The 14,232-nt window shown below is 40.5% G+C and overlaps 1 protein-coding gene across 1 annotated transcript in view; it reads left to right on the forward strand.

The window, feature by feature from the left end:
- nectin1b (nectin cell adhesion molecule 1b) overlaps positions 1–14,232 on the forward strand; it is a 135,799-nt gene that overhangs the window by 96,523 nt on the left and 25,044 nt on the right. Inside the window, exons 6-7 of the mRNA XM_041045993.1 lie at positions 9,582–9,729; positions 11,503–11,568. Coding sequence (XP_040901927.1) covers positions 9,582–9,729; positions 11,503–11,568 — 214 coding nt within the window. The remainder of the gene's footprint in view (positions 1–9,581; positions 9,730–11,502; positions 11,569–14,232) is intronic.

Here is a 14,232-nt window from a genome sequence, read left to right on the forward strand (position 1 = left end):
AATATAGATAGGAGGTCTCAAAGCTTCGGATTTCTTTGAAAATCAGCTGAGAAGTCATGCTTCCCCTGCTTTTGGTCTGATCAACATTTAGTATGCGAACATGAGCACGTCTCCCCTGCAGACTGAAACAGGACAGTCTGACGTCATCTAACAGCCTTGTACTGATTCAGCAACACTGAAGAGCATGTTGATTTTTTTGGCAGAGAGCACGGCTCTAGATATTTTTCCTGTAACTCACACAGAGTTGAACTGAGTGTGGTGGTATTACTTATGTTTGTTTTATTCCTAGAACATCATCCAGAGTTGTGTGTTTGATTTTTTTTGTTCTTGTAATTTATTTTTAGCTTTGATAGACAACAGCATGACTCATATCAGGGCTGTAACATTTCTCTGTCTCATATCAGGCAAACACAGACTTAAAATCTGGTTGGAGAGTCATCATGGATCATTTTCATCGGGTACTAATTGTGAAATTTATGGAGTTCTTGTTATTGCTAAAGAACAGAGAGTCACCAGCCAACAGACAGAGGCTTGGGAATGAATTGTTGTGATCTTTGTCTCATCTACTAAGTTTATGTACTCTCTTTATCTATTCTGTTTCCACTAAGCAGTCTGTGGATTTGTTTGCACAGAATAACTGTTTTGAGTTAAGCTCTAATCATGGCTCCAAAGTAGACTCAAGGTTTTGCTTTCTTAAATGACTGACTGACCAGCAGTTAAACCATCAACCACTGTGCATATCAAATGTCTTTTCCAAGATAGTAATGGTTACTTTATATGTTATTTGGCGACTTAATGGATAAATGAACAACACTTGTTTTCCTGTTTTTGAGAGTGTGTCATGTCCTCTGAAAGACTTTCTTTTTTAATCTGCTTTGAAATAAGCTTCGGAACAGATAACAGATAATGTAAAATTCTAAAAATATAAATGAGGTGAAGTTAGGGTTCCTCTAGTACAACATCATTAATGTGTTAGATTACAGTCGGCCTATGAATCATTTTATGAAAGATGCTGTATTTCATTTCTTGTGCTGATTCCAGAGCCTTTATGAGCTTTTGTGGCGATTCTGTTTTTGTTCCTAAATTGGGGATGAGACAGCTGTTTGGCTTGATGAACCCATCATTTCAGAAAATGGGAATGGTTCAGTTATTTACTCATCTCATAGATTTTCTGGCTCCCAGAAGAAACTTTGAAAAGTATCAGCAGACAGGTCTTACCATGTTGGAGGATATGTTTGTTTACTTCTGTCTCTTCTCTAAACTAGAGAGGACAGACAAGATGGTTATCTCTGAGATGGTCATCTCTTGAGTCTTTGTCTTGTTTTCCCAAAAAGTAGGAAAAAGTCCTAGCATGTTGTGGATTAGTCAATCTAAGATGTACCAGTGGATTTCATTTTGTGATGCTTTTTATGAGAAAAATGTAATTCGTTTTTTTTTATTTGGCTTGGTTTTTGAACCATTCTCTTCTCTTTATCTTCATCTACATTATGTATGACATACAAGGTACTACAGATGGAACAGCACAGAAAAGATCAACAATAATTAATAGATTGAGAAAATGAAAGCAAGCCTTACTGACAGACTGAATTCTATTTTGAATTAAATATATCTTACTGTAATAACATTTCATTTCACCTTAGGCTACGTTAATTTTCTTGCTACATGATGAACCTAAAATGCCAAACACAGTAGAGAGGTACTCAGACAGCTAGCTTCTGTTATACATGGAATATAATGGAAGTTCAGCATGAGAGTTCACTGAAGTAAATGTCATCAACTTTTGATTCAGGTTTTTAACATATTGTTTTCTATGGTTGTGTGTGATCAATCACAACATTTAGATGATTTTTAATTAAGATTTGGATAATGATTTTCAGTGATGAACTTGATGACTTTATGTGTCTGCATAGATGACAATAACTCTGTCAACAATTAATTAACCTGAGTTATAAAGAGCATCAGAGTAATGTCAGGTGTATGATTAAGAATTCTTCATCACCAGATGTTATTAGAATGTAATCTTCATCAGGAGATACGGATTCATTATTTTACATCCGGATAAATTATGCTGAACATCATAGCTCAAGTTTACATAGTCTCTTTCAAGTTGTATCTGATTTTAGAGATTTTAAGGTTTTCAGCATCCTTTTTATCATCTCAGCGGGCAACCACATGGCTACAGTTGCTATTTGTACATTAAAATTTTATTCAACTTATTTTATGGCACATAAAACTCAAAATGTCAAACCCACAGAGACAGTGGGGGCAGACCAAACTGCCACTGCTGTACCTGCAAATTATGCAGATGTCTTCACACTTTTATAGGAAAGCAGATACCATTCTTGTGCTGGCGTTCATTAATGAGGCATGAAGCTGTGATGTACAGGCAGCTTCATTCACTGTATGTGTTATGGGTACCTTGTTAATTGGGCTTAAATGACAGGTCAATTCAAAAGGCTCTAAAAATGCAAAGATTAAAAGCAATTTATAACCCATTAAAAGGTAAGCAGAGCAGCTGATGACAGATACCCTGAGACAAAGACTCAGTGGAGGGGAAATACAAAATAAAGATGTCAGACAGGCAAGGGGTGCTCATCAAATGAATATTGAGGAGTGAATTCATATTCCTGCACTGAAATCCCGAAGTCCACCAGTGTGTATTTGAGAATCAATGGTAATTTTCCAGAGAGAAGACAAACAGTCCAGTCCAAGAATATAAATATATTGTATTTCAGATCTAATACACAATCCCACAGAGGTTATCTGAATACATTGAGTGTGTACGGTGCTTGAGATGACACACTTGCTTAGCAACAGAGGCAGGAAAAGGGGCCGGCCTTTGGGATGGGAGGCTCACCAGCCCAAGTGTTACTAAATTGAAAACCTGCTCTCAAACATATCCAGACTGACTGGGTACGTTACTCTGTCAGCTTTTAACCAGGCAAAGGAAATTGCAGCCATGACCTCATGGTGCTTGGCAGAGAGAGACAAGTAATTTTGCTTACACGGAGACGAAGGTAGGAGAGGGAGGACAAGGTGGAGACGAGGGTACAGATGTGTATAAGCACTGCAGTTCCTCCAGTTCAGAGCTGGGAGCAGCCATTAAATTAACATTCAACACATAGAGGAGTTCAGCTGGGGCATGAAAGGGCTTGAGAGCGCTTGCTAAAGCAGACTGGGAGCTCTATCACCAACACTGCATGGCCAGCTCTTTTTATGGGGCCAAAGCTAGTTTACAGATTAGTGATGATGCACGGCAGAGGAAACCGCAGCAGAGTTTCTGAACACTTTAAATATCCTTGTCATAAAACAGAAAAACAGCAGACAATCTACTGTATGGTACAATTCTTGTATATATTTATGTTTTTCTGTTTTATTTTTTTTAATTAAAGCACTGGAGTGAATGGGCCAGTGGGCAGAATGGATGGAAAGTTATGTAGCTTTTAAAATAAGCTATTACATCTTGACAGCAGCTACTGGCTTCCTGAAGTTAATAAATGAGCGCAATTCACTTCCTGGAGCGATGTTGCGGTTTATTCCCCCATTAGGAGGCAGTGGTCCACCCATTCCAATCATTCTTTAATTAGAACTGTTGTTATTTAGGCTGTCACAGGAGGTAATACCTCATGACAGCGTCAGCATCAGCTTGGCAGCCTGCAATCTCATATTCATTGACAGGGGCTTTGGTGCTGCTTGTCGTCTCTTCATCTACCCCGCCGGACTCAGCGGTGCACCAGACACTTCCAGCTGATGTGTGCATGGTTACATGGAGATCTCCAGCTCTCCATGCCGATGTTGAGTGTCGTCTGTTTAAGCATGGAAACATGCTAAGTGTTTTTTTTTTTATTATTATTTTTTATTATTGAAGGTTCGTGATTATTTCCCCAGATTGCCTTAACGTACCACTGAGTCACAGAATGTTTACACAGGAATGGAGCAGGCTATAAAGTGAAACAGAATGGCTCACCAGGGATTTATTCAGCCATGCAGTGACATCCATCCATTGGTCTAGACAAAACAAGCAATATGATAAAACCAAAAAAAAAGTACTATTATGATACTGTGTTATGCTCTGGGCTCAGATGTTTTTCATGGAGGCCCAGCAGGTCCAAGACAAGTTAGGTTCATAATGGGCTTGGTGTCATGTTAATAAACACATCCCATGTGTTAACAATTTGTGTTTAATGAAGTGCTGCCCTCTGTGGAGGGGTGTAGAACAGCAGTCACACACCATCACAGTCCTCCTGCCCCCATCGCCTCCAGCCCCTATCTCTGTTTCAACTCATCAGGTCTGAGAGGTGGTAGAGAAACAGACCATCAGTGTGAATCTAGGTGAAATAGGATGCAGACCTCTCCAGAGAGTTAACTACTGCAGAAAAGAGGATGACATCAGGAACCCCAGCTCCCAGAGGAGACAGCTCTGGAAACATTGAACTTTAACGAGATTACCAACTCCAGGAGGGGTGGGACAAGGAGACGAAACAGCATGTGCCGCTTGGAGTTGGCAGCATGAAATACAGATTTATGAACTCTATTAAACCACATTTCTTTCTCTTTATTGGGGCCTGCAGCATTTGCCCAATGTGGAAAAAGGACATAAAAAAATCTCCTTCAGATAAATTAGTAACAGCCTGGGCATTTACTTCCACATAAGGTAGCTGTACAACTCATGAATAGAGAGATAAAAGCAACTAAACACCTTGATTCTTTCACTGTGCTGGTTGACTGGCAACTTGTGCAAGCTGAGGTAGAAAACCAGTCACTGTGGTCTTGGAACAGGTGGCCATCTCAGACTGGCATTGGTGGTGTGGCGTTGGCGTGGGTTAGTAGCCAGACTCTCAATCTGTCCACTTGAAAACTCCCCAGTATTGCTGGAAAGTATTATGGCCCCTGTGGAGGAGATAGCAATTACAATTTCTGATGGGAGTGAGGGAGAGCGCCAGGAGCCACATCCATTCTTGGAATACGATCAGACTTATGACTGGAACATTTTTACAAAGCACCACTCCACAAATGTCCTCTTAATACCATCACTGTGATGTCTTATAGTTTCAGGCTCTCCATACACTTCCTTTTTACCATCTTTTTTGTCAGATTGCCATGGGTTACTGTACATTTAAAGACATCATTAAGCTGTGAATTGTCTTCCTTATGCCAGTGTTTGATGAGCCACACCAGGCCTCAGCAGGTACATGGCAGCGATCTGCTGAAAAAAACCTGCTTCCATTTAAATCCTGCATTGCTGCGTTCTGTGACAGATTGGATTTGGAGTGGGCAAAGCCTGCTCCAGCTGGAGACTGCTCACCCTTTGGCCTCTCACCTGAACTCTTCCTGCTCTGGTATGTGTGACTAACATGTTCTATGGGAGACTGGTAACATGACAGCCCACGTGTTTTGGCTATTGAGTACAGCTGACGCTTGAGATTACACTGTTTTCACACATTTGGACAGTCTATGTGCTGAATTGCTGTGTCACTCTGCATGTGGTTCATATTTACTCATAAAAGGGCCACCAGCAGCAGTGAGAATGTAATCAATTTTCAGGCCACAGCTTCAGTTGATCACTTGCTTTTGCTCCATGAAAATGTTGCCAGATCTTCTCTAAATAGTAACCGCCCCGTGTTGGGACCATGCATAAAACTCTGTTGGCTCTGCCTGAGGACTGAAAAAGAAATTATCACATGCAAAGCACTTATTTTCTATGTCCCCTGAATCTCATGAGACCTCTGGCTGGCTGCATGTCTGAACTCTGCAGCAAACAGAACAACCTGCTGGGCAGAAGTTACGCTCAGCCAATAATTCCTCCTTGATGGATTGTCAGTGAAATTTGATTCTCCGTGGGCTACCGGCTGACGTAAACGTAATGCCTTAAAGCCTATCAAAGCTGATGGAGGACTGCATGCAGGCCAGTGACTGTACTATGTTTGGATGTACAGAGCAGCAGAAAAAAACAACTATAGCTCATATATCTGTTGAAGCTCAATGAACGCTGGGGAGTAGATGTGACAAGAATGAAGGTTGCCGCCACCTCAGACAGAGCTGCGGCCACAAACAGCCAAGGTCAAGTCTGTCAGCTCAAATGTGCCACAGTGGTGGACTGACAGCACAGAGAGAGCCACTGCATGGATGGGTGCTTTACACTTATTGAAAATCAATGGCAATCTTTCAGTGGCAGCTACAAGACATATTTGAACAACAGCCTTTACTCAGTGGACTTGGGTCAGATTTTATGCAGGTTTTTCACAGGTGAAAAATCAAAGGAGGTCAAAGGGTTATTTGATTTTATACTTTACAGGTATTCTTTTGGATTCTTGTGTTTCTTGATTTTGAAAAGAGGTCATGTTATGCTTTAAATGTTGGTATAGACGATGTTCTCTGTGGCTCTTTACCTTGTTGTCCCGTCCCCTCAGAAATAATACTGTTCTTTTATTACAATTAAATGACGTTCAAAGCAAATAGCAGTAGCTTTTTTCATAAAATGTATAATTTCCTGGATCTTTCCTGGAAAAGAGGATAGATTCTCTTAACCATTACCTGTACTGTATGTAAAATTACTGCTTTCACTCAGCCAAAGATTAGAGGCGCAATGGAAGGTTAGAAATAAATAGTTGTCCTCATTTGTTTGTCAGGGTTGCCTCAATCACCTAATTTGTCCTCAACTCTTGTGGCATTTGGACACTTGAACTGTAACACTGGTCTAAAAGCAGTGCTGTATATGCTTGTCTTCACATTCTTCAGTAACTCCAATTCAATTATTTATTTATTTTGAACACTGGGTTTAGTAATGCCATTAACAATCCAGTGGTGTGTTGAGGGTTGAAATGTGATGCTAGAAACTGGAACTTTTATTAAAGAGATTAGACCTTTGTAGTTGTACCATTATGTTTCCAAATTCCCAGCTATTCATGTCCTTGAAAATACATTCCCTGCAGTAACTGAGTCATCAGGCACCAGCTATCTGGTAGAGTTATGCTATCTTACTTGCACTAATTGAATTTGAATGTATTTTGTTGGGTGGACATTCAGTGGAAGGACTTGGCTTCTGTCAAAGGTAGCTCTTTCTTTTGTAATAAATATTATCCCAGCTCAGCATTATCATGCACGGTGCAGGGGTAACATGAATGCTCACTAATCGTTTTGTTGATATCCACACTAGCGACAGTAACGTTTTGCAAAAACATTTCACCAAAAACAGTGCAGAAGTGATCAAAATGCTTATAATGTAAAACTCATGTACTGAAAATGAAATCTTCAATTATTGATGATTCTCCAGTTATATAAGATTCACACAGCGCGCTCAGACTGTGTGCCAGATGGCTCATCCTACCTTTATGTGTCAGGAGGTGACAGTCTAAATCCTGTGTGCTGAGTGCCTAAGGCTCCACTACAGGGAAATTGCATTCTGATCCAGTCCACTCTTCTGTGTGTTAGTGTTATACAGCAGACTATTGTGTCTGGCATTTGCATTAGGGCCATGAAATTCAACCCACTGGCTTTCACTATGTAGCACGATGAGACAACAGTAGGAGTTCCAGCTTATCTGTTGCCATGCTACAGCAAGATCAAATTTACGTCCAGTCTTCAAAGCTACTCCACAGCCTTAATATTGAAATGCATCACAAGAAAGAAGTGTGTGGTTACAAGAAGACTTATTTACTTTCTTTTGGTGTGTAGATTTGACATGACTTTTAAGTAATAGAAGACAGAAATTTAGAGCAGCAGCAACAACTGTGGCGTGACAGGATAATCCGATGGACAAGATATGTAATCACTGACTTTGAGGCAGTGAGTGTTAGGTACAAGGTGGGCCAGTGTGTCTGCTATTGTGTGGCTGTATGTGAAGTAGTCTTCTGTGTATCCATCATTATGGGCAGTGAATCAAGCAACCGGGCTGGGGATGTTGAGAAGAGGCCCCCTGGGAGCGAGGCCTTGTTCTGTCACTACCAGGAGGGACGGCCAGATAATAATGGAGACATCATGAGGGCAGAAGATAGGCTTTCCTTTTCAGAGTGGAAGATGGTGAGAATTTGCAGTGTCCCATCACAACAGGCTCGCAACCATTGATTGGTCCCTGGCCTGTCTTAAAAAGGACAGCTTAAACAGCTCTTGTCGGAGAAAACAGATGCCAGTGCTATTTGTCACCACACACACACACACACACACACACACACACACACACAAAAAAAAAAAAAAACGAGCTTCATTATGCTTCTGAAAATCAATGAATGTCCTATTTTATAATACGTGACATTAGTTGGGACACAATGGAAGAGGTTCACATGGGACCGGCAGTAATTAAGCTTTTTATCTACCTTACAACAGATGAATCACATTCTGATCTAATAAAGGATGATTCATTGATGATATGAGGTGTAAAGTCAAAAATCAGAGGGTCCTTGTGTGAAGAACTGTCAGTGATTACAAACTATGTCCCATTTCTTACAATTTATCAAGGTAAAACAATTAGTATCAAAGGAAATTTATTTTCTAATATTTCCACCAGGTTCAGACATTCACTCTGGTGGGGGTCACAGATCACTTTTGACAGTCACCTTGAAAACTCTCAAAGACACTTCCAAAAGTTAAGTTTAGGACATGGTCTCTGCCAGTGCAGTTCTTAATATAAAAAAAGGTTGCATCAATATCTTAAATTTTAGTTTTCCACTGCAAACCCCAAGTCTTTTTTAAAGTTAATCGCCTTGGCTTCATGAACTGAGGGGAACTAGAGTACTGAACACAGAGCAGACAGAGTAACATCAACAATCTCCAATGTTTACTGGGTTAGACCTTTGTGTCTCTTCTATCAAGTCAGTTGAGGTGATAGCTTTGAGCAAACTTTTCCATATTTTGGCTCTCAACAGAATTAGGTAAATTGTTTTAGTTTGGAAACCAAACACATTCTTTCTCTGCAATGCTGGAAATATATTTTGCATTTGTTACCCCCTGTTGGCAAGGAGTTTAAAATATAATAGCTTTGTAATGCTCCTAAGAGTGCATTTGGGTTCACTGTCAAAACCAAGCCAATTTAGGCTCCTTTTGAACAGTTGATGGAGTACACATTAGAAATACAGCAGCAGCTGCCGAGTGACCACAACAGTGTGGTATTCATGCAGTGCCAGGGCAGGCAGGACAATGGTCTCATCCTAAAATGTGTGTCTGAAAATAGTGTTTGGATGTGTTTTAAGACAGAAAGCCTCAAGCCTGGCAAATGTCATGTCAAATGGCTTGTAAAGATTTTCCTTTTTACAATAGACTATTGTTTTGTTCTTCTTTTTGGATGCATTGCTGCTTTCATTATGACATATTTTTAACCAGTTGCTGAAGTTTGTCCAGAATCATTGTGATTTATTGCAAAAAGTTGTCCTGCCATGGGCATGGAAAACCTTACATTGGTCCAAGAGCACATCACTGAGATGTGACATTAGTGATGTTGTTGTTTCTTTGTTTTTTGTTTTTTTGTTTCTTTTGTTTTTTGTTTTTTTTTTGTTCTTGCTGCTGTTAGATGTTTTAGGTTCAAACCCAGCAGCATCAATTACTCAAAGAGCACCTACCCTGACACTGCTGTCTCCTCTTGTCTGCAGAGAAGCCAATGCCACAGGGTCCCCCAGGTGGTGTTATCGGGATCCTTGGAGGTGTGGTTGCCATTGGACTCATCATCGGCGTGGCTGTTACTGTCTTCATGGTCCATCGGCGGCAGCAGAAGACCCGCACAGAGACAGATAATGACCTGTGAGTACCAAGCCTCTGCCAGAGAATATTGCAGGGGGCTGGACAGGCGGTAAGATTAGGTGTGAACTCTTGTCAACCCATGAGAGAGAAACACTTTGAAAAGGACAAAACATGTTTTTTGGGGAAGTTAATGTGTTCAGAGACAGTAGAACACACTGCAAACATGTTGCTGCCTCCTTCTCTTTCACGCTGAGAGCCAATAATCTCCTTTCTTATAGGTCAGTTTATGAAAAATAATCTAATTGCACCCTGACTAAAGAAAGTGCAGGTTTATCTTCATTTACCATAGCAGAAAGAATAGATGATTATCATTAAAGCAGCAGCTATTAAGTGGCTGCTTGATTGTAACGTGGGCTGTAGTGAGCCCATTTCCTATTAAAGCACTATTGTTTTAATCAGGACTGATTGCAGGACCATTTGCTGCCATTTGCTTCTTGGGAAAGCTTCACCTCTGTTGGATCGTTACGATATCATCAGGAAGTGAAGGAGATTTGCCAGGAGATTGTGGAGTATGCAGCAGGTCCAAAGGTCGGGCTGTTTCTAAATGTTATTTGGAGAAACAATTGTGGAATTATGCAAATTAATTTTATTTGAAACAGTATCAAGCGGAACAAAGATTTGATGATTGGGTTTGGAAGCATGCACATCTAAAAATCCTAAGCAGTTCAGCATGGAACAATGATGAGGGAGAACAAACATGATTCAAATATTGATCTACTTCAATCAAATCAGGTGGTAGGTGAGGTGACATTTAAAGTCTGAACCTTGCCAAAGCAATGTCTGTGGGTCATTTAAATTGAAAAATTACTGTTCAGAATGTGGTTTAGAATAAAAGACTTCTTTCCCTGCATCCATTAAGCCAGACAGATTGCTGCTATAGGTTTTAGGGACCCTGTACCTCCAACTTTATTTACTCCTGCCACCCCTCCTCCGGCCAACCAGGTAATTTAGTTCTGCCTGTAAACCAGGGGCCATGACAGTTTTGAACATTACCAGCTGCTGCCTTTGCACAGAGGGGAAAACAGTTGCAGAGGATGCAGCTGAGAGAACAACAAGCAACAAAGGTGTGAAAATCTAAAATATCTTTTTGTGCAAAGGTGATAAAAGTCTCTGCCATCTGTTTCGAAAGAATAGTAAGAAATCTGTTTTCAATGAAGAAGGAACAGGCATTCAAGTCGAATCTTACTAATTGCCTTTGTCTAAAACACCTGGTCACAACAGATAGCTCAGTGGTTGCCAGAGATTCCATGATGCTCTTGGCTATACTGGATATACAAGATATAAACCACATACCCATGGGAATTATGCTGCTGTGTGTAGGGAGTGGCTATCTTCCTTCCTGGGAATATTACCAAAACAACTGATGTTGGGGGTGTGCAGAATGGGGCCGAGGGTACGCATGAGCCTCTTTCTCGAGATTATAATGCTTATTTTAGAGGTCCCCTCCAGAATCTTGTAATTGACTTGATATTCAAGGCACTGATGCAAACATCAAGCATCAACGAGATGCTCTGCCAAATTTTGGGCCTCCGAGAATCCTCCTGCTGCACGTCTCAGCACTCTGTGGTGGCTGCAGGTCCACCGCTGAGCCTACAGAGACCCAGAAAGCACACTGCCTCTACCTCTCAGGAATGCTTTTCAAGACAAATGAAGCACAGAGACTCTTACCTCTCCCATTGCTTTCTGTCTCTTTCTCCCTCCCTGCTAATCTATCTTTCTTTCTCACTCTGATGCCAAAGTAACTGCTCTCTGTTTCCCACTCCCCTCCCTCAGCATTGCTGTTGCTGCTGTTGCTGATAGTTGTGTGACACAGGCTCCAGAGAAGCCAGAGTCCCCCACAAGGAAAGTAGAGGCACCTGACCCCAGTCTATCCCCTGCTGAACCCTGTCCTCCTGGATCCTCTGTTCTGTTGCCTGCATGTAATGGTGGCCTGCAAGTGACATACTTGAGCACACCATTGTGAGCACTGAAAACAGCTAACGTTCATCAGCACGATCGTTTACTAGACATTCACACTGGACTTGACCTCTAAAGAACTTATGTTTTTCTTTTGATAGCATTCAACAAATTGAACATTTGTGTGCATAATTTGTAGTGAGATTCAAACATCTCTTTTTGGTGCATGACAAAAGAAAAAAAGACACATCCAGCTCCATCAAATAAAGGCAAAGCAGTGTGACAAACTACTATGAATGAAAATTAAGCTTGATGAAAACAGTGCCAAGATAAATCAAAACTAATTAAAAGTCTTAAGATAAAATATCCAGCTCCACTTAGAGTTTATCAGATTTGGGGAGCTTGGACAGAACAGAACACGTCTTGATGAGACTGAACGTACATATCAAATTGTTCATCAGAGTTTAAATCTCTAAGCTTGTTGAGGCTTTGTTTTTCGCAACCATCACATAAGCTGAAACTCAATGATAATGTCTTTGTTAACAGACCACATTGTGCAACATCTCTCCTCCGCCTCTTGCTCTTTTCCCTCCTTTTGTGTGCATGATTGTCGTCAAATATGCATGACAAGAGTTACAGTTGTGTCAGTGCTGTTTAACTGTTATTGTTTCCTACTTGTAGCTTGGCATGTAAATACTTAATGTAGTGAAATGTGACTCAAAGCTTTAATTGTCTAGATGAATATCTGTTTCCGTTGTCCTGTGGTCATCAAACATGTTCAGTGTCTTACGAAGAAACTGTTTACTTTTTTTGAAATGTCTAATCATGTGAATGCAGATGAGTTGGAAGTGAATGTGTGGGGTTGATTTTAATGTAGATAACCACTGCAAGAAATTCATAGTTTTATATGAATGTCTGTTGTCAGGGTAAAGGGGAAGCATTTAGCCAGACTGTTTAATTCTGCATGTTGATGAGCCGTTAATCAAGCCTGGGCATTTGATAACATGCCTGACTGCACCGCCAGTCACGCCTCTGTTTGCCCTCACAAAGCAGCACATGATGTGACTCAAAATTGGTCAATCCTAATATATCACTGGCCCTTTAGAGGCTGCACTGGCACAATAGTCAACTGATTATCAAAATGGATGGGTATTGTCAAAAGCGATGTTCTCAGAGTAATGTGTTCATCGCTCTGTCTTTTGCCCCTGTGTGATGTATGACCTCCAAAATGCCGAAAAGCACTGCCAATCGTGGCGCCGTTCCCCTGCAATATGAATTCACTCGCTAGTATTCCTGACGTACAGCTGGTGTTGACACAGTCGCAGATACTTGCTGGTATAAATCACTTTGATGCCAACTTCCTGGCCATATTTACCACAGTATCTGAACAGAATCACATGCAGGATGTAAAAGGATGTTGAGTTATGAGCTGGATGTCAGTATCGCCAAACAACATCAACTCTTTTCTTTTTTTTTTCTCAAGCATGGGTACAAATTCTTAGGGGCTGGAAATGATTTTCCAGGACTGAAATGTAGCACCATCATGATTCTGGAGGACACTGGAAATTACTCAAAGACACTACAGTAAAGTAAAAGTGAGAAAAAAAAATCGGATATGGCAGTTATAAAAATAGATGTCTCTAATTGTTGCACAATTTAAAAGAAGTGATTCGCAGAGACATGATTTGATTTTGTGTACCTTTTTATTTATAAACTGGTCCCCAGTGCTTTTCACCATTGCTGTATGGAGACCTTTAAAATGTGATACATGGTAATTCATTGTTGGACACCTTCTAGCTTTAAGCTGTAACCAAAATAGGATTGTCATTCTTGTCTTTCTGAGTCATTCAACATGGACTGTTATTGTGCTGAGTGTGAATTTGAATCAATTACTGTTGTTGTTCATGAGTAAAACTGGTGCTTGGTTACTCTGTACAGAATGTTATACATGCAGTACAACTGTCTCCAACAATCACCTTTATTTTCATGTTCTTTTGTATAGTAGTGTATGTAATCTAGTATCAGTGCCCAAGGTGTTGACAAAGGTTTGGAAACTGGCCGTATATGTATAATTGTAAAGTTAAATGTTTTAAAAAGCAAAACCTTACCCCAACAACAGAAATAGTTTTTGATAAACTTGTCAAGGAACAAAAAAAGAACTCATTTTGTTTCATTCTTGTTTTGTTCTTTCATCTCTTGTGAGAAAAGAAAAAAAAAAGCTGAGCTCTGCAAAGTAATTGTTGTCCGCCTTTCGAAAAGATCGGAGCGAGACAAAGCATGAAAGTAATTGCCTCCTAAAGATCAAATCACATTTATCCCGTCTTGCAATTAAAAGTATCATTAGCATTTAAATTGCCAAATAAGATTGTGATCAACAGAAATCAATGAGTGCACCGAGGACCAGCTCAAACACTTCACATTGTTTTCCACTACCAAGGCTGTGGTCATATGTCGGCTCTTTAATCCAAATGCTTCTGGGGATGTGACACTTCACGTCCTCTCACATGCAGCAGACAGAAAGAGTGTTTTCTAGCTGTCACACTGAGGAACAACTCAACTCTGGTTATCTGCAGCTCGAAAACGGCCACATTGTTGCAAAAATTTCTA

The sequence above is a fragment of the Toxotes jaculatrix genome, chromosome 9, assembly GCF_017976425.1.
Source record: "Toxotes jaculatrix isolate fToxJac2 chromosome 9, fToxJac2.pri, whole genome shotgun sequence".
Taxonomy (NCBI): domain Eukaryota; kingdom Metazoa; phylum Chordata; class Actinopteri; family Toxotidae; genus Toxotes; species Toxotes jaculatrix.